Here is a 21319-nt window from a genome sequence, read left to right on the forward strand (position 1 = left end):
ATAGGTACCACTCAATGAGACAGAGATCATGAATGTGTCCATTGATTAAATAGCATGTAAAGTTCTTAGTGAGCATTAAGATGGGCATAACATAGACAAACGAGCACAGACCATACGACCGCCACCCCGACTACCTGCCCTACTTTACATAAATAATTGGCATGCATCATTTCATTGATCACCATCATACAAATCAACATCTATTAGTGAGCATTTACCACTTGCCAATCACTAAATGCTTCACCTGTTTAATTCCTACCAAGAAGTCTGTGTGACATCACCACACATTCCCATTTTACAGATAAGGAAACTGAGGCTGAGAGATAAATTCTCTCGCCCAAAGTCACACAGCTAGGAAAAGGCCAAGTCAGGACTCGAACTCAAGTCTCTGAGGCAAAGCCATGGTCATGACCACACAGTGAGAGGCAGTGAGCCGCTGCACCAGGGGGGGAGCCCCAACTCCATCTAACAGAAGAACAAATTGAGGTTCAGAAAGATGTTCCTCTTTTCCTGGTGCCCACATCAAGTATGCACATATCTCTGGAAGAAAACTGTATCATGCCAGGGCAGTTTGCTTCCCCCACCCCACTGCGGGGCCCAGACCGCATCTCTCTCCCTTTATGGGCCCCAGCACAGTTCTCTAACCAGGAAATAAAATGACCTCATAACAAATCCTGTAACTGTATGATTGATAGCTTCAGATATTTTCTTCAGTCGCTGCCAACCTGCTCTGTGCTAAGTTAATTCCAAGCCCTAAAAATTAAGTGCCTTGTCCAGAGGCACTTCAGTCCCTCAAACAGAGATCCAGTTGCTTTGGATACAGAAATTCAGCTTGAGAGCCAGGCAAGAAGTGAGATCAAGAACCCAGGCTGACTTTGGTCCCAGGACCACAGATTTCCAGACACCAGCAAAAATCCTGGGAGAAATGGCCACGTAGAAATAACACTGGCTGGATCTGGACTTTCCAAGCCATTAGCAGAAAGACAAGATTTCCCCAGAGCCAAAAGTTTCTGGAAGACTGTCGAAGAGGTAGCTCAGTTCATAGAGCCAGATTTCATCAGGTTGCAGAAAAGGACACTGAGTCTCAGAGGTGGGAAGAGACTGGCCCCAGACCACTCTCTCAGCTGTTGCTGTATAAGAAATGACCCCAAAGTCAGAGCATAAAAAGCTAGCTCACACATCGGTTTCCGGTCTGAGTCAGATCATGTGGCTGTGACAGCTACTGGTTGGGCAGATGGTTGTGCTGATGACAGCTCACCTGTCTTACAATTAGGGATGGGCTGGCCACAGACTGTCTCAGCCAGTCTAGCCAGGATGTCTACTCTCCACCCGCATCAAACAACAGCAAGCTTTTGTGCTGTGCAGACTGGCCACGGCTCCGAGAGAGGCAGAGGCATTCAAGGTCTCTTGAGCCTGAATTAAGAATTGGCCCAGCATCTTGTCTGCCACATCCTGGCTAGGCTCAGCCCAGACTCCAGGAGGGAAAGCAGACTCCACCTGTACAGGCAGAGACTTCCAAGCCTTAGGATATGGGCTCAGTCAGAGGCAGAGCTTGGAGACTAAATTTCCACTCAAGCTACCACATATAAAGAAGAATGGAGGTTAGAACTGAGGCCTCCTGGTTCCATTGCAAAGCTCCATCACCCTGTACGTGACCCCACGTTCTGCAGAGGAGAAAGTGAGGCTCAGAGAGGTTAAGTCGTCTGCCTAAAATGCCGCAGCCATGAAGCGAAGGAGACAAGCTCTCCCCCAGGGCTTGGTGCCTGGCATATGGAAGACTCTGAAAGTGTGCCCTTCTCTACACCGTATTTTCAATATGTGGTTGGGTTAGGGGTTAGGGGACTGGGTCCGCGGGGGGGGGGGGGGGGAGCGCCGGGGAGAGGGTTGTGTGGGAGGAAGAGGAAAAGGCCTTTGTGGGAGGAAGGTTTGGATTCAGTTCCTAACTCTCCCAGGTAGTGTGGCTGGGTGACCTTGGATAAATCCCTTTACTTCTCTGAATCTTAGCAACCCCCACCCTTAAAATAAGCATAATAATAGTGCCCACCTCTTAGAGTTCTTGAAAGGATAAAACACTTGGCAAGGGTCTGATCTGGTGCATGCACTCAGTAATTTGACTGGCAGTTGTGACGATGCTGATGATGACTTAATTCCCCACAGCGGGCGCACAGACTGAGCTCATTACAGAACACACTCACGCACATGCTCCCAAGCAGAGTGACTGCCCCACACTGGGGGGCTTGTTGTGAGGGTGTGGCGTTCACCCCAAGGAGCTGCCCAGGCAGGGGTTCACTAGGGGTTGGCTGCTGTAGCCTGTGGGGACTTGGAAACCCTTGTTCTAAGGCAGGTCCTGCCCCACACCACCGTCTCCTTCTCCACCATGCTCTGCTCCTCCCAGCCATGGTGATGGCAGGAGCAGTGTGGCAGGAGGCGGGACGTCGCCCGGCTGGTGCACAGCTAGGAGCTCAAGGTTTTGCCTATAATTACATCGCATGCTCCAGGGAGTCATGGCTGCTCATTCCATGAACCCCTGGAATGCTGCTGTTTCGCCCACTTACTCATCAGCAAGTGTCTATGGGGGTCCACCGGGCAGCTGGTATTGCCTGCGATTGATTATCCAGAGCCTGGAAATAACTCCTGGGAAGGAGCCCTCAGTGCGCGCCAGACTCCGCCACAAGCACGTTATGTCTGTCAGATTTGTTAATTCTCAAAACCTAGGCGTTCACACAGTGGCACACCCCAGGTCTCAGAAGGGACGCGAGTGTTTGGAGGAGCGTGATGGCCTGCCAGGTGGACAGTGGGTGTGGGTTCCAACTCGACCATCTGCCCTTGGCCCAGGTCCCACTCCCCTCCCCCTGCTAGTGAAGTGGAACCCAGATGGTCCTGAGGGTCCACAGGGACGGCAGGACAGATCTGCGGGTCGGACGAGGCACCCTGCAGGAAGGTGAGGGGGGCAGGGCAGGGTGAGGGAGCAGCGAAGGAGACGAGGGTCTGCCTGACCCCGACCTGTGTGGTCACAGCTGAAGAAGCCGGGAAGCTGCCGGGCTGTCTACAAGGAGAGCTGAGAGGGCGGGGGCCCCAAGGCTCCAAGCAGTGGTTCTTTTCCTGAAGGAGAGTCCCATGCAGGTCCCACAATCCCCAACTCACGCTGGGTTTATAGGACGGTTCTAGCAGCTCAGGTGAAATGAGGCCTCAAGAGGAGTCAGGCTGGAGATGTGGAATGACAGGAAAGACAGATCCAGCAGCTGTCAGCCGCCATGACATCTTTCTCCAGCAACACAAAGCCCTGGCCCCTCCCTCTGCACAGTTGTGTGCATGCACCGGAACATGTCACACACCCCACCAACACCACACATACCACAGACCACACACCACAACATACAACTCACCAACACAGCACTCACTACACACATCAGTAACACACATGCATATTGCATACTAAACACACCACACACCTCAGCAGCAACACACACCCCAGACACACAGACACTCTACACACCACACACATGGATACCCCATACCCAAGCACCCCCCATGGACATATACTCCATGCACCCACATAAAGCACACACACCCCAAATCCAAATCCAATCTCAAGTTAGGTCTAGCTCCCTGACTTAGAAGTCTTCAAGAAGAAGGTCTTGGGTCCCACTCACTAGCTTTATAAATATGGGGGGCTCACATTCAGAAAGAGGAAGGGCCCAGTGCATCTCCACATAAGCAAGTTGAGGAAGGCCCACACACCTCCCAGTAGGCACCCAGGGGCCTGGGAACCCAGGCTGCACCGCCAGCCTCTATGTGAATGCTGTATCCCCAAGTTGACCCCTTCATGAGACAAGGTTACCCCACACAGAGGATGTAGGGTCCTACCTCCTGAGTAGAAGGAAAATGTGAAGTGTTTGAAACAGGGGCAGGAGGAAGCTGGAAAGATGAGATACCAGACTAAGCCGGATGGCCGCCCAGCTGCCCAGGATCTTGACAAGAGAGCCACCAAAAAGCCCCAAAAGGTCACAAGTCAAAAACCAAAACCAATACAATATCTATACAGAGGGGCTAGAGCTAATCCAAGCCCAGTACCCAATAAGAGGGCAGGTCACTGGCTGGGTTCTCATCCATGGGCACAATGGCCAGGGACCTCAGGCTCCAGGAACAGCCGCCATGGGGCTTATTTCACAGACAGGGAAACAAGGAGCTCTCTGTGGTTACTCGTGGTGGCTTCCTCACCCAGACAGTGGCAGTGATGGTTGCCATCACTAACCAGGACTCCGGACATCACTGGCCAATAGTGCTGGTCACTGGTCCCCTGTGGCAGTGTCAGAGACACCCAGTGTTAACAGCTCTGAGACACCAGACCTGGAAATTTTGTTGCTCCTTTAGACAACGTCGAAGACAGGACCGAGGCCCAGTGTCCAGCTGAGGTCTTCAGCTTCTTTCCCCCTTAGAGGTCAACTGCTCTTCTCTTCTTTCAGCTTCTGGTCCTTCTTTCTTCAGAGGTCCTTCTTTCTTCTGAGGCTGGAGCAGTCTTGTTTTGTTTTGTTTTGTTTCTTCTTCTATGGCTAGCACCATCTGCTCTCAACGCCCTCTGACCCTGACTTATATCCTCTTTCAGGGTGCCCCACCCACAAGTCTGATTGGACCACTTTTCAATCCTGTGACTGATTGGACTCTTTAGCACCAATCAGCTCATAGCTCACACCTGATTGGTCCATTCTACAATCCAGGAAGTACGCAGTTACATAAAAGGACTCGTAGGTGCCACTGGCACAATGGACTTGTGGAGCAGAAGGGTGAGAGAACACCACTGCTGTCACCGGCTCTGCTGGCGTCCACAGCTGGGTTCTGGTAACAACTTGACCACGGCTGATGTTGGTTCATTTTTCTGTACTTCAGGGATTCTGAGATTTTTATTTGAGGAAACTGAGGCTCCGGCTGGAAAAGCAACTTAATCCAAAGCAAAGAAGCAGCACAAGAGGCTTCTATCACTGAGACCATCTCACTCCAGGTCACCACACTCCCTCATCCCTCAGCAGGCCGTGCTGCTTTAAATTTAAAAAAAAAAAATTACAGGTGAGGACACTGAGGCTCAGAGAGGCTAAGCCACTTTCTCAGGTAGAAACCAGCTCACGTAGGACTGAGCCCAAAGCCTATTCTCTTAACACTGCCTCTCAAGATGGAGCAGATATGCCAGAGTGACTGGGTCTCCTAAAGATGAAGCAGCCGGGGTTGCTGGTCTCTCTGATCCTGTGGCCAGCATGACATGTTTCTCATTTATGCTCCCAGAAATTCACTGGCCGCATTGAGATGGTTCAGCCCTGGAGGAGATGGTTCAGTGTCCCCCAGGGGTCATCCCTGAGGAAAGGCATGCCTGGCATAGGAGCATCTTTGCCTCCTGTTTGGGGATGAGGGTCATTGAACAGGGGAGAAAGGTGGCGGGGAAGGAGAAAGGAGAAATGCAGGGGAGGGTGGGACTGGGGCATTCACATAGAAACCTCCAGAGCAATGGCTCTGAGGCCCGCAGAGCTTCAGTGACACTGGCTAGCCTTCACCCCCAGAGAGGCTGAGGGTCGAAATCATCTGAGGTGCAGCCTGGGCATCACATGGGTTCTCCCATCTCCCTTGGGATTGTAAGAGCAGCCAGGCCTGAGCAGCCTGGGCCGGGGCTGTGTTCTGAGCCTACAAAAAGTGCTTAGTAGGTACTTAGGTGAAGAGGGGAGGAAGGGAGAGAGAAGGAGAGGGGAAAAGGAAGAACTGAGAAGAAGTAAGAGAACTGTTCGTCTTTTTATGCTTTAAATTGTCCCTTTAGGAAGTCAAAGACATTGGTTTTCTATGTCCTCCCTGGAGCTGACATGGTTTCTCATCCTGTCTGCCATTTTATCAAATTAAATTGCAACCAAAATTAGCGCTGGGCCAAAGGATCCCTCAGCAATTCACGGGAGCTGCAGGCCTGGTGGTGGCCGCTTGGTGCCGGGAAGGGGTACAGCTGCCTGGGGCCGGAGGCTTCCTGGGCTCAGTTTGTGCCTCTGTGAAATAGGGTGAAGAACATTCTCACAGATCACCTCACTCCGTGATGGGGGGATCCACCGAGAAAACAGATACCAAGGTTGACACATCCCTTGCGAAGACCAACAAGTGTGTTTCAGGAAAGCTCAACACGCATTCAACACGTTCATGGGTTCTGATCCTCTTTGCCCTTTGTTAAATCCTCCAGCTCCGGTTGCCACCGTCCCTACAGTGAATGGCCTGGCCTTCACTGCAGATGTTGTTTTCTTAGGGAAGCCATTGACTCCTCTGTGCCTCAGTTTACTCGTGTGGAAAATTCATTGGTGTGAATGACGCGTCTTCCACCCAGGCCCCCACTGCGCGGGCAGAGGCGAAGGGAGCAGAGCCTGTGCCCGCAGGAACTTGCCCGCCTGTGGGAGAAAATTGGGTGAGGGCCTGTGGTGAGGTTCTGCCTTCCAGTCGCCAGGCTCGGGCCCCTCCAGGACCCCAGTGTTTGTCTTCAGTAAGTTCCCCACCTCTGGGTGCCTCCGTTTGCCTGCAGAGAGAGGGGTGAGAAGAGCGGTGCTTGCAAGGTTCATCTGAGGGGAAGATGAGATGGTGCAGATGAAGTGCTTGGAAGAGCTCCCGGCAGCAGGGAGCGGTGGCAAGCCTGGCCAGTTACGGCACAGTACCTCCCTTTCTCGCCTTCTGTTTTATTGTGCTTTGCAGATGTTCTATTTTTTTTTAATAAGACCCTCCCTCTCCCAGCAAAACGATCATGAATCGCTGAAGGCTCAAGTGATGGTTAGCATTTCCCAGCTAAAATATATTTTAATTAAGGTAGGTAGGTACATTGCTTTCCTAGACTTAATGCCATCTCGCACATTTAATCAACTGTAGAATAATGTAAATACCTTTATGTGGAGTTGAAGCCAAAAATGTGGCATGGCTAGCTTTATTCTGTGGTCTCTCCGGGGTGCGATCTCGTGGCTGTCAGGCTGGGGGAGTGCAGAGTGACCTTGAGGGGTGAGTCTAGCCTGCTGGTCCCGCCCCCTCCCCCACCCCCCCAGAGAGGAGGGCAGGTGTTTCCAGAGGACCCAGCAAGCAGAGTCTGCTGCACTCAGACACCTGAGATTGCAAGGTGCGGTGGCCCCACTGGGGACCTTCTGGAAAGTCTGTGGAGTGTCTTACTGTGACTGTATTATGTGGGTTCTTTTTTGCTCTCACCATAGTCCCATTTCTATTATGAGCTGCTGATTTTTTTTCCTACTTAAACTGCATGTAAATTGCTTGTTTTTTTCACTTGGCTTACTCTAAGCAAAGTAATGTCCATGAAATTAGAAGTTCGATGTGCAAACCATTTATTTATATATTTTTCGAGTTTACATTTAAATATATGCATAATCATTAGATATTTTAAAATATGTTTGTCTACTTAATATCATCTTGCAAATACCAGTCAGGGAAACCTTTTGAGGACAAGATGTCGAAGCAAGGGTCGGATGTTGGTTGAGAAAGGAAAAACAGAACTTGGTTTATTCACCCTTTCTTTCTACACCCCAGCTCAATAGTTACAAAGCTCCCCAACCACCCTCCCAGGGCTTCCACGCTCCTGATTGGTTGGGGATCCTGAGCCGGGTGAGGGTTCTGGTGAGGGGTGGAGCGCCTCCTATCCCGTGCTTGGGCATACACTGCCCTCTGCTGGCCTAGAAAAAAATGACTTCACCAGAGAAGGCTTTGCTAATCTGTCAAATTAAATTTGCATTCCATCCTCGCCTCTTTAACTCTCTAGATCCTAGTGAAAGCAATAATGAGGGTCCCTCAGGCTGTTTTTATCCTTTTTGAAGAGGTAATACATTCCCATGATTCAAAATTCAAAGATACAAAAGGGTTTACTGTGAAAATTAAGTTTCTCACTGAGCACCCCCAACCAACCTGCCCCCCAAACAGTCCTTTCTCCAATTCCCCTCCCTAGGGGTAACCACTGTAACTAGTTTCTGATGCATCCTTCCCAGACTCTTCAGGTATTAGAGAAGCCGTAACAGAAATCTTATATCTATAAAGCCACTCAGACTAAGTAAGCAGTTTAATGCTGCTTTTTTTTACATATTCTGTTTCATAGCAGCAAAGAAAAACAAAAACAAATTTGCTAAGGAGAAATGTAAAGTGTTTAGGAGACAAAATATTTTGACAAGAGAGAGAAGGCATGTTACCTTGATAGAAAAAAAAAAAGTATAAGCATGGATCTAATCCAGTGAATTTGTGTGATGATTTACTTTGTCGAGGTGTGCCTTGGGGAGGGAGCAGTAAGATGGGAGGTCTTCATTCTGCAGATTCTGTTGTAATTTTTTAGTGATATTTGCTGATACAAGACTGAGCCCAGGCACACTCTTTGGAGACACATTTATGTGGCTTTCACAGAATAGCGGGTAAAATAATGGCTCAGATCTTAGACATCATTTTCTGACAGTCCAAGGTTTGAGTCCCAAATCAGGTTCTCAGATGACCTATGCAGATGGCTTCTCTGGCCCAGCCTCAGTTTCTTATCTGTAAAGTGGGCATGATCACAAGTCTTAGTCTGTGGAGTTCTTGTGGTTCCAGCGCCTGATATTCCATAGACTTCTTGTCATTCCACAGCTAAATGAAGGTCTTGGGAGATCCTTTCCAGGTGTCCAGGAAGACAGTGTTTTTGCTGTCCTAAAACAGGGAGGAATTGCAAGAAGATGCCCGAGTGCAAGCACTGGGCGGCATAGCCAGAGCCAGCTGAGAAGCACAGGCAAGGACTGGGATGTGCCTGGAGCGTCAAGGTGGAGACGGGAGGGAGGGAGCTAGAGCCCAGCTGGTCAAGGCCAGAGTGAGCTTGGGTGAGGCAGACAGGCAAGCATGGTGACCCACAGGCTGATTGTGGAAGTCAGCATATCTAAAAAGAATGAAAAGAATGACAGCAAGCATCCAGGAGACTATCGGGCAGACAGCACTGGCTCCATTAGCAGACAGCTGCAATGATTGAGGGCTTTTCAGATTAACCCCTGGGATCAAATGCTGAAAGACCCAAGATGAGAGGAGTCCCACAAGGCTGGCACAGGAAGAGTGCGCTGGAGTTTCCACAGTGCATCTGAGGCTGAGAGCAGACGTCCGCCTGATGCTGGCACTGATACCCCACATACATTCACTTGTAAGGAAATCTGGGGAGATGGGGTGAGCTGGGCAGATGCTTCCTGGCCTCAAGGAGCTCCAGGGTCTGCATGGCCCCCATGCCCAAGCTGAGCTCCACAGGCTCCCAGCTCAGGCTCGGAGGACACGGTGGGAGCACTAAGCATGAGTGGATGACAGGCGTTACCCAGGTCTGGAGTGGAAAGGAAGCTATTCCGGTTGGAAAATTGGTATTTGGAAAGCCCCAGAGGTGGGCAAGGACACCACCATTCTTGGGAGAGATTGACAGGTAATTCATTCTGGCTAGAATGTAAAACAGTGGCTTGAAAGGGACGATGAGAGATGAAACTTCATAGAGTTGAGGGGGTAAAGAACAGATGCATGGGCCCTTGATGCCAGGATCAAGAACTTGTATTTCATCCTGAGATGAGGTGCAGTTTTTCAAATTGAGGTGAAATTCACATGATGTCTCATCAACCATTTTAATATATATAATCCAGTGGTGGCTACTACATACAAAATGCACAACCCACACCTGTATCTAGTCCCAAAACATTGTCGTCATCCCCCAAATAAACCCCGTATCTATTAACAAATGTTCCCTGTTCCTCACCCATCCTGCTCCTGCCCCCAACCTTTGGCAAACAACAAGTAACTTTCTATTCTATGGATTTATTTGTTGTGGACATTTACTGTCGAGGAACCACACTGTGCATGATCCCTTCATGTCTGATTATTTCACTCAGCATAAAGTGTCTAAGGTTCACCCATGCAGCAGCTCTTTTCCTTTTCATGACTGAGTAATATTCCATCATGTGGCTATACTGATTTGTTTGCTACTGACTTATTAAGGAAGGAGCCAGATTTGTGTTTTACAAGAGTTCATTGCCTGCTTGGGGGCTTGGGGAAAGAAGGACTGAGGTCAGGAAAGGGTGGAGTCAGCAGTCAATGAGGTATTCTATAGTTCAACAGAAAGACCACAGGGTGGACAGTAGAAGGAATCATAGAAACACGTCTTCTTGCAGGACCTTGGGATGTTGCATCCAGGGAAAACCCTGGACTAGTGCAGAAGCTGAGTCTGCAAAGCTCTGTCCTGTACAGTCCTCCCTGAGGGGAGTCTGCTATACCCAACTCCAGTCAGATCAAACCCACCTGCCCATGCAGCTGTCAGCTCCTCTCCATGTGGAGCCAAACTGACATCCAGATCTCCCGGTGTGTCCTTGTGTTGAACCTGGCTGACAGCTCACGTGGATCCTCAGCCACAAGCCTCACTCCGCCCAATGCCCAATCTCCGCTCTCACACCTCTACGTTTTCTTTTTTTTTTTTTTTAAGATTTATTTATTCATATAGAACTGGGGTACAGGCCAGAGATGTGGAGGGTGAGAGGATTCACCAGAGATGGAGCAGGGAGCAAAACAGGCAGATCAACGAAGTACACAGCTGAGGGGAGCAGCGGGCGGGTCAGGAGAGGTCTGCCGCGCCATGTGGTCACCTCCGGGGCAGGCGGGGATCGAACTCATGCGGAAGTGGCTTTAGCTTCTCAGTGTTGTGCTTTAACCCGCTGTGCCACCAGGGAGGGCCACCTCTGTGTTTTCAAGTCAAGGATACCCCAATGCCAGGGACGCTGGATACACTCAGCATCTCCAACACAGCTGTGCAGGCAAGGGAAGACTCGGGCTCCTCCCCAGAGGCTGGGCAGAGAGTAAAGGATGGGCCTGCGAGGCTCTGTCTCGCTGGAGCCCGTCTCTCCAGGAGGTGGACACAGAGGGTACCGCGGCAAGTCCCCTACTGCTTCCTCCCACGGCCCCTTCATGTGCATCATCCTGCTAGTTTTCTTCTCGGAGTGAGAGCTTAGTTTTACGGGTCTCTTGGACGCACAAGTGCAGTGCAAGCTAACGGTCATATAGCTCTCACTGCTCACTCTTCAGCTCCCCGCCCTGCCAGGCCCCCCAGCCAGGGACTCTGCAGTGAAGAAGGCCTGGCGGGCGACTTCTGACTTTGAGCAATAGGGGTACAGGATGCTGATTTCTGCTCCTCCATAGTACTGGTTTGGGCAAAGCCTCCCTCGTGGGTCTGGCTGCTCTTGACTTTCCCCAGCTGGGTCCCCTCTTCTTTTCAGGAAGGAAACACTTTTAAGGAGAGCCCCTTCTTTGCATCTAGCCCTGAAAAACGTACACCCCTCTCTCCGCAGTGACTGGCAGCTCACTCCTCGTGCTCCCCTTTTTCTATGCCACCACCAGGCTGACAGGCAGCTCCAGCCTGATTTGTGTTGTAATTCTTCTCTGGGCAAGCGTGAAATGCAGTCACTATTCCCCAAAACCCCAAAAGACACCTGCCAAGCCATCAAGCATTTCCTTGAAGCCTCCTCACCAGACTTAAGATGAAAGTGAAAAACCTTCGCCTCTCCATGGGCCTCCCTCTCCTCCACACTCTTTGCAGTCCTCTCTGATGGCCCAATGAGTTTTAAGCTAGAGGTGGCTGCAGGGTGCAGATTGGAAGGGCAGAATAGATGGCACTGTTCAAAGCCAAGGGTGCCCCCGCCCCAGTCCCTTGCCACCACATACCCATGATGGTTTCTGCCACACGCCTCCCCACCTCCATAGGAGGCTCTCACTGCTGCCACAGGGGAGTCCAGAGGTGCAGGAGATTCCACTCCATGGCAGAAGCTCTCGGAAGTGAGGCAGGAAGGTGGAGAGTAGATACCCACCTGCCTCGCTCCTGGAGGGCGTGACCCCACTGCCTCTCACAGCCCTGCGGGGCTGTACCTGTGCCTGGTGGAACCCGCCACATGTGGCCCAGAAATTGGCCCCCTATCTTCTTCGGTCTCTTCTCCCCACCAGTGCTGCCTGGGTGGGCCTCCAGGTGAGCCAAATGCCAGGGACACTCAGCTCTTTGCTCAGGCTTTGCTTCTGGAGAACTCAATCTCAATGTTTAGTACCTATCAGTCTTTCTTAGCTTAGAGGACCACTGCTGAATTCCAGGACAACAGCAGCTGCTTTTAGCAGCTGATTGCACACTCTTCAAAACGCAGTCACATCCATCAGAGTTTCTCAGTCTTAGCACTATTGACATTCTGGGCCAAGTCACTCCTTACTGTGGGAATGGGGGTTCTCTAGCACATTATGGATTATCTAACAGTATTTCTGATCATTTCCCAAACCATATCATCTCCCCTACTTGAGACAACCATGTGTTTTGACATTGCCAAGTGTCTGCTTGATGTAAAACCACTCCTACTAGAGAACCCCTAACATAAGTCATTGGATCTGAACAGCAATCCAAAGAGAAAAGATAATGATGATTGGGATGATAGTGATAATGGTGATGGTGGTAATGGTAGCAGTGATGGCGCTGGTGATGGTGGTGCTAGTGATGATGGGAATGATATGGGGATGATAATGGTGGTGCTGGTGATGATGGTGATGGTGGTGGTAGTGGTGGTGGTGGTGATGATGGTGATGACGGTGGTAGTGGTGATGATGATGGAGGTGATGATGAAGGTGATGATGATGGAGGTGATGATGAAGGTGATGATGAAGGTGATGATAATGGAGGTGATGATGGAGGTGATGATGGAGGTGATATCAGTAGTGGTGATGACAACGATGATGTTGACAATGCCCATGGTATTCTTACATCAGATGTAACCTCCACATGGATTGATCAAGCTTGCTTGGGTGCCACCAGTGAACCTGGAATTTGATCCCAGATCTCTGCCTTCCTTACCTCACTCCCAAAGCCCATGACAAAGACTGGAAATAGTCATTTGCAAAGAACCTGAGAAAAAACACGTGCCTTCCACAAAATTGCAGAGCCAAGAATCAAATCATGTTTTTCTTTATTCCAAGGCAGTGAGCTCTTTTGAGAGATCTCCTCCTTCCAACTTTACAAAGTATAAAGAGTTGTGCTTTGGCTTTAAAATGAAAGTTATTTGCACCCCTAAGGATGCTTCTCTGCACTCAGATATTGAAATAGTGATAGAAAAAGTTGAGTTGCACACCATCTGGAAGGCAGCTAAGAGTGAAGCAGCGTGGAGTGGACTCTAGGGGTGAGTACGCACCGCCGGCCAGGTTCTCCTGCTGGCCCGGCGCCTTCGCTGAGTGACTGGTGTCACTCGGCTCTTAGAACAGGGAGGCTCTTCCTGTTCTAGGTCAAGAACTGACATCAACCCCACTATGTCACTGTCAAATAGGGTCTCATATCATAACATTTACTGTGCACTGGGTGCAAACGAAGGTGGCCACTCTGGATTTCGGTCTCACAGGGCCTGGAAGCTGTCAGTACTTGGAGACTGGCTGGGAGTGTTGCAGGAGTCCTGGGCTGTCTTCAAATCTGTGCATGAAGCAGACAGACAGCTTTTATAGGAGAGGATGGTTTAGGGGTACTGGAGGGGAAACTGATGGAGATTCAGAGAGCAATTTCAATCTCCCTAATCAACGGTGGTGATGGCACACAGGTGAATTGGTGGTGGGAAGCCCATGGGGATTATAACTGAGATGAAAAAATGCACAAAATGAAGAATGATGTAAAAAATAAATTTAAAAAATGAAAAGAAAAAAAAACTCTCTAATCTACCTCTTGGGACAGCTTGGCGTGAGGAATTGTGAGAGGTGTTGTCAAAGGCATGGTGCTGGGTGTCCTCTGTCTCCTGCCCTCTGGGACCAAAGCTTCAGCGGTGCACCTTGTGCTGCTGTGGGTTTGTTCTCACTGCTTGAAGCCCCAGAATGGGCGGCTGCACCCCGACCCTGACCATCACCCTTATATGAAGCCTTTGGGGCATGGGGGGGTGCTGTCCCTTGCCTCCACCAGGAACTTGGCTCAGGGCCTGGCCCTAGAAGCCTCTCCCCTGGAGTGAGCGCTCAGTCAGGCCACTCCCTCTAAAACTCTCCCCTGGTGTCTCATATCCCCAGCAAGATGACATCCAAATGCCCAAATTGGGCTCTGGAAGCCCTTCACAGCCTAGTTCCTATAGAACCCTCTAGGCCCCAGGCCTGTGTCCACACCTGGGCACACTGACCACTGGGCCAGTTTCTTCAGGAACCATGACTCTCTCCCTCGCTTTGTCTTCTCCCACTGCCTGCGTATCTGCACGTGGGCTCCTGCTCTGTCTGGAAGTGCCAGAGGAAGTGCCACTTCCTCCAGGGAGGCCTCCGTGCTGCCTTCAATCTGACTTAGATGCCTTCCTCTGTCCTCACCTTCATGTGACTCCTACCACAGTCCCTGGTGTATTGACCTGAGGATACTGCTCCTCTGTGACTCTGTTTTCTGAGCACAGCACAATGCCTAGCACTTAGTAGGTGTGCAAAAATACCAAAGAGAGGGACACAAGAAAAGCACGAAGATCCAGGGAAAGAAAGGGAAGAGGCACGAGTTAATACCTGTCCGTGGCCAAGGTAGTCAAAGCCAAATTACCTGGCGAGCTTTCAAGCAGAGATCGATTTTATCCAGCGCGACTAAAACGCACACGTGGCTCATCGAAGTGTGTTCTGGATTATTAACTGTCCGCGACCGGCCAAACTTCTAGTGTCAGGGTACTTTCTTGCATTCAAATCTTTGAAAATGTGTCATCTTTAATGCTATGACTAGTGAGAGCAAATTTGAGCATGTTTCCTAGATAGATACGGGCCTCACCCCAACTTCCACCCCACCCCAAACATAACCGACAGCCTAATTGATTCTGAGGACTCTGACACATAATGAGAGGAAGGATCATTTCGCCTCACATGAAAACGCCAGTGATCATTAGCCAGCTGTCAACTCGTTCTGCAGCAAAGACCAATGAAAGCGCCCGGCCTCAGCCCCAGTTCCGAGGCTGCGGCCCCGCGCTCAGGCTCACGGGTCACAGGCCTTGAACGCAGCTCTGCTCACAACAGCACCTGAGCGAGCGGGGAGCCGGGCGACCGCAGCCTCCACGCCAGCTAGCAGGAAGGGCCCGCCGGCCCTACTTACCAGTGCAGGCTCTGCCTCCTCTCCCCGGGCCCAGAAACGGCCATGAGGGACTTGACTGGCCGTCGCGACTGCTCACGCGGCCTCCTCTGCTCTCTGCCCTCCAGCCTCAACCTGAGCAACAGCGACATCCTGACCATCTACGACGGAGATGAGGTCACACCCCACATCTTGGGGCAGTACCTTGGCAGCAGCGGGCCGCAGAAGCTGTACTCCTCCACGCCGGACCTGACCATCCAGTTCCACTCGGACCCCGCCGGCCTCATCTTCGGGAAGGGCCAGGGCTTTACCATGAACTACATCGGTAGGAGGCGCATCCGTCGGGCGTTGTTTTTCTGTGTACTTTCTTGCAGGTTAAAATGATTTCCTTTATTTTTTTAATATATTTAATTTCTTTATGTGTATATATTTTACGTCAGATGTGGTCCCCATGGAACCTCCACCCCCAGGTCCCGCAGCTGTCATCACCTCAGCCCCTGTGCTCTTCCCGCCCTGGGCTTGCTCTCTCTCCCTTCTCCTCCCCCACCGAATGTCTCTGATTATAGTTGTCTGGTTATTTTTGTTTAGTTTTGTTCTGTTTTTGTTGTTGTTGTTGTTATTTTTGTCCTGGTCCCTTATTTGGTTTCCCCTCTATTCCCCCTATAAGTGAAACCATTGGTATTTTTCTTTTTCTTTCTGACTTATTTCACTGAGCATAATCCTTTCAAGCTCCATCCATGTTGCCTTGCATGGCATGAGTTTATCTTTTTTTTTTTCCTGAATAGTACTACATTGTGTATATACCACATCTTCTTGATCCAGTCATCTATTTGGGGGCGTTTGGGATGTTTCTATAGCTTACCTTTTATAAATAGTGCTTCAATAAACACAGGGGTGCAGGCATTCCCTGCATTAATTTGAATTAATGTTTTTGTGCCCTTTGGGTAGATCCCTAGCAGTGGAATTGCTGGGTCATATGGTAGTTCCATTTTTAGTAGTCTGAGGAACATCCACACAGATTTCCATAATGGTTGCACCAGTTTGCATTCCCACCGACAGTATAGGAGAGTTTATTTCTCAACATATCCTCACCAACATTTTTTGTTGCTATTTTTTAATATGTGCCATTAAAATGATTTCCTTTAAACACGTACAGAAGGAGGAGGTTATGCTACATGGGTTACTAATATATTGGGCCTGTAAACATATGTCATTTTTAAGAGCTTGGGTTTGCTCTTGAGTCTTAGCACTGTCACCAGTGACCATGTGACCTTGTACAAGTCACTGGACCTCTCTGAATCTCCTTGATCTCATCTGCAGATGGAATCACCTACTCTACAAGGTTGACAACATGCTCTAGTAGCTTATGCCTCAGAGCTAAGTTTCATTCATTGTCAGCTAGCATTTTATATCGTCCATCCTCTCCCCTTTACAACTTCTCAAAACATCATCTTGACTTTCTTGCCTGAACAGAAGCTTGGTTCTCCCCTAGGAACTGATCTTCTCCTAAAGCCGCATTGCAATAGGACAGCACTTTCTCTCCTACCTCCCATGCATTAGAAGCCACAGGTGTGAAATAATGTCTTCTCTGATCCTCTCTGTGCCCTCAAAATCATTTCTCTCCCCATCTTAAAAAAAACAACAAACTAACCTGCTATTAGGTTTAAGCTAAGTTCACCATTCAATACCTTCTTGTTATTTTTTCTATTCACACCCTTCCCTCCCCACGCTGGGGCCCCTCCTTTACCCTCCTCTACTCTGCCCTAAGCAGTGGAGGGTCCCAGTTCCATCATGGAGCCTGCCCACTTCTCTCTCTAGACTTACTTTCTGTGTAATCTCATCTGGTTCCAGGTTCTCCACTGATCCTCAATTTGTACCTCCAACCTTGACCTTTCCCATGAACTCCAAATTCATCTCTCCAAACTCCCAGCTGTGACCTCCTTCATGTCCAATGAGCATCTCAGAAAGAAGGTTGCCAAGTAGAACTCTGTCTTCCAGCCCATCACCACCCAATTGCTCACCTGCTGTCTGCCCATCCCAGGAGACAAAACATTCCTCTCTGTTTTCTGGGGCTGCTGCTTCTTCCCTTGCTTCCTCTCCAGGCCATTCTCTCAACTCTCCTTCCACAATATGCCTCAGATCCAAGCGCAACCCCATCTTCCTATGGACACATAGGAAGTTATCATCATCCTGGGATGCTATGAATTCCCATTGATTCCAGCCCCAAAAGGGACTTGAACTGACAGAGCATCTGATCCACCTTGTGACACAGCAAAAGCCCCAGAACACCGAGGCTAGGAGGCTTGCTGTAGAGGAGCAGATCTGATGCTCTCACTCCGGTTCCCATCCTCAACGCCACAACCTTCCTTGCAACAACAGAGAATCCGAGAGACGCAGGGGGCAGTTAGATCTGACTTCTTTTGACATCCAGAACTGTGGGTACTTGCAACCTTGAGGATTTCAGTGCCAGATTCATCCAGCACTGTGAGGACCTGCTTGTGCCTCTCAGCAAGGTGCCAACCAAGAGGTTGACATCCTAATTTCTAGGATAAATCAGGGAGAGGGAATCATCCTGCAGTCACTCCACTATCACCTCCACCACCAACACCCTCTTCTGGAGGAGGTTTCTATCTCTAGTTCTTTCTTCCCCTTGTCTTAAAGATTTGCTCCTCTCACCTAATAGAAATTGTCCTCTCTGAACCACCTGCCTCTAAAATAGAAGCCACTCCCCTGATCATTGACTGTCTCCAGGAGCCTCCAGCTTGTGCAAATAAATCCGTTGTTTCTTTATTTCCAGCTGGTGGGCATCTCTCATCCCTGCCTGCTCTGCATGCTGCACTCGGAGACGCGTACGCAAGTGTTGATTGTCTACTTTATGTTTCTCAGGGGCCTTTTTACCCTTGATGGTGCTGCTAAGTATTTTCAGACTGTTACTCCTGCTTGCCCATGGTTTCTTGCTGCTTCCAGGCAGTTCCCTGGACATTGAGGAGCAGCGTGTGCTGGTTGTCCAGGACAGATGCCCTCCAGAGCCAGCTGCCTTTGCAGGACGGGCTTCTGGTTCTTGGCTTCCACCTGACCCTCCAGCCATCCTCTCCCTCCCACTAGAAAATGAGGTCATTCTTTTGCTCATCTGTCTCCTCTGGTGTCTGAGTCAGACTTCCAAACTGCATTCCACTGGATGGCAGAAATCTGACTCCATCCAAGGCTGCCCAAGGTTAACCAGAAAGTCTGGCCAATATTCATTTGACAACAACTTGAAGAGTAGGCATTCTTGGTAATTGAACCTGAAACTTAGATCTGTGTGACAATTTCCAGTTGGCAGGCACTCCCATATACATCATCTGATTTCATCTTCACATGCATTATCTCCCTTCAGAGTTAGGTTCACAAAAGCCTCATCACATCTCTCATGTGCTAGACCCTGTGCTAGCCACCAGGATATAGGAATAAGAAGGATACTCCTGCTGCCCTGGAGCCATTTAGAGAAAGTAAGTGTGGCGGTCCCATGGGCAGACAAATCAGCATCATGTGTTCATGCTGTGGGAGAGGCCACTGGGGGGTTCCAGAGAACACAGGGATATGCAGCCTGGTAATGTGAAAGGTACAAGAAGACAGTTTCTTTTGTCCTTATTTCTGCTTAACACACACATGGTTAATGTCACAGGGAAGGCATCCTTCTGTATTCAATTTTGATGCCAACCTATTGCCTGTGACTACCTATATTGAAGACTGTGAGACAGAATTCAGAGGAGGTTATGCCTGAAGTGATGAGATAGAATGCTATGATTGATTAGTGATGTCTGCCTCGGCATGGAAAAAGTATTTGCTATCAGGATCTAGATTGAACCAGACATCTGCAACTCCCTTTCAGTGGAGGCATAAGCTGGTAAGTTCTGGGGCCTCTGTGGTCATCTAGAGAATTCTGAAACTCCTAGATGACTAATCTCTTGGCCTAGCCCCAGCTATTGGATATAGTGAAGGCTTGGCTGTTGTAGCTGCTGTCAGTCTCTGAAAGAACACTCTGACCTCCCATAATTCTCCTTTGCATAAGCATCTGCAAAGAACCATTCTCCTCACTACTTCTTGGGCTTCACCGGTGTTGTGGCTCAGTGCATGGGAAGGAAGGGAGGAAGCTCCTCGCAGTGTTTTGTGAGAAGATATTGGTGCCTTTTGTGTTTATTCCTCTAATGCTGGTTTACTACATGAGTTCCATATTGTAGGTCAATGCTAAATAAATGACGGTGGCTCCCTGGAGTGCTGTGTTGAGGAGGATTGGAGAGTTTCCATTTGATTTACAGAAAACAATGACTGGTTTGTTATAGCTGCCTGGCAAATGGTAGCAGGTATCCCTTGCATGCAGGCATTTCTTTGGCCCAGAAGTTGGACCATGAAGCTAATCCTTTCCATGAGATTTCAAATCCCTCTTTTCCCTGGCTTATAGAAGGTGTTCATAGTTTTGTTCAAACAAATCAGTGAACCCCTATAACTCATCTTAGGGCTACTTTAACTTACACAGTGATCAGCTTTCACGTTCTCCTTTGGTGTGGTAGGGTCTTCATTCTTGTCTCCACTCTAGCACTGAGGACAAGGAGGCTCAGAGGTGTTAACCAACGTGATGGGGATCACACAACTTCCAAAAGTTAGAAGATCACGACAAAGGAAGACATCCAAATCCTTGGCCGGTTTTCTCACTTATCAAAAGCCACCTAGGCACAGGTCATTTCAGAACCTGTTCCTGGGGTTTTTGATTAGCTTGCAGACTCTTGAACTGCAGGAGGAGGATTCTGTGAACCAAAGAACATGAAGTTCAGGTGATTTATCCAAGGCCACCCAGTTAGTCATGGTGGTGTCATTGGGTTGAGGCCCTGCAAAATGGCGGTAGCAACTGAATCATCGTAAATGTGAGCCCTGCCACAGGAGACGGGGTCTATGGCTCTAGCCATGTTGGCTTATATAGAAAATTCAGACCAGCAAACCTTTTTCAGTCTCAAAGTATTTAGCCTAAGTATCCAGTACTTGCCCCATTTCTCCCCTTTAATGCACAGTTTTAATGTTTGCAGCTGTGTCCCAAATCCAGGGCTTGGTTAATTTTTCAAAGGCCTAAAAATAGAGACTCCTGTTCCCCCATCAAGCCACTCTAGAAGCCATTTCCCGCTTACAGACACCCATGAGATCTCCTTTCCTCAAATAAACTCATGATGAAATCCCAGGAAAAGCCATTGCTTGTTTCTCAGAATGACTTTCCTGCAGACAATAGAAGTACTTTGCTTTGCTCACAAGCACATAAGAGCTGCAAATTAATTACACAGCATAATTAGCTCCCTTCTCAAAATCTGTGCAGTGGGCACTTTGCAACAAGAATAGTAATAGTGGACTTCAGATTGCTGCCTTAGTAATGAGAGTTTGTCAGAGGGAAACAGAATTAGTCTAGAGAAAGATTCCGTGATAATTAGCTGTGTATAGCATTTTCTGGAGTGTGGTTAATGTTCACTGATGATATGCAATGTGATTTGAAGAATGTACCAATTTGGTTTTTTTTTAAATAGTTTTAATCTTAATATGCAATGCAAAACATATTACTAATTCATCAAACCCATGGGTTTATAAACACTCTGAGGATCAAGCAAAGTGTATTATGTAACTATCGTTGTGTAAAAATTACCCTCCCAAATGAACAATTTTCATTTCTTATCTCATAGTTTCTGTGGTCAGGAATTTAGGAACAGCATTAGGTTGATAGTCCTGACTCGGAGTTTCTCATCAGTCTGAAGTCCAGGTGCTAACCAGAGCCGCAGCCTCAGCTGAAGGTTTAACTGGGGCTGGAGTTTTGATTCCACTGAAGGTTTGACTCCGCTTCCAAAATGGTGGTCCTCACGTGGCTGGCCACTCAGTGCCAACCGTTGACAGGAGGCTTCAGATTCTTTCCAGGTTGGCCACTCCAGGGGTTGTCTGAATGCACAAGAATGGGATGCCAAGGGGTAAGAATTACTGAGCCCTGGAAGCTGGTCCCCACAGCCAGGCAGGCCTGGGTGTGCTTATGTCTTCATGCGAGGTAAGGAACGTAGGACCCAGAGAGAAGTGATCTCTAGCAGTGGAGAGAGCTAGAATTCTAACTCTAAATCCTAAACTGAATTTAGAGAATGTTTGTTAAGAGAAACCAAGAATGTTTGCTAAGTTCAGTGGCCCATGGGGAAAGGGAATGTAAAAGCGCCATCTGGAAGAATTTTTTTCCATTTAAGGTTTAAGAAGATGTGTTAGTTCTTT

At 49.0% G+C, this 21319-nt stretch overlaps 1 protein-coding gene across 3 annotated transcripts in view; it reads left to right on the plus strand.

Moving 5' to 3' along the window:
- Positions 1-21319, plus strand: part of SEZ6L (seizure related 6 homolog (mouse)-like) — a 175541-nt gene that overhangs the window by 129065 nt on the left and 25157 nt on the right. For all 3 annotated transcript variants that reach the window (XM_012731062.1, XM_012731063.1, XM_012731064.1), the window contains exon 10: positions 15184-15380. In XM_012731062.1, the coding sequence (XP_012586516.1) occupies positions 15184-15380 (197 nt within the window). The remainder of the gene's footprint in view (positions 1-15183; positions 15381-21319) is intronic.

The sequence above is a fragment of the Condylura cristata genome, unplaced genomic scaffold (assembly GCF_000260355.1).
Source record: "Condylura cristata isolate star-nosed mole 26May11 unplaced genomic scaffold, ConCri1.0 scaffold00029, whole genome shotgun sequence".
NCBI classification, from domain to species: Eukaryota; Metazoa; Chordata; class Mammalia; order Eulipotyphla; family Talpidae; genus Condylura; species Condylura cristata.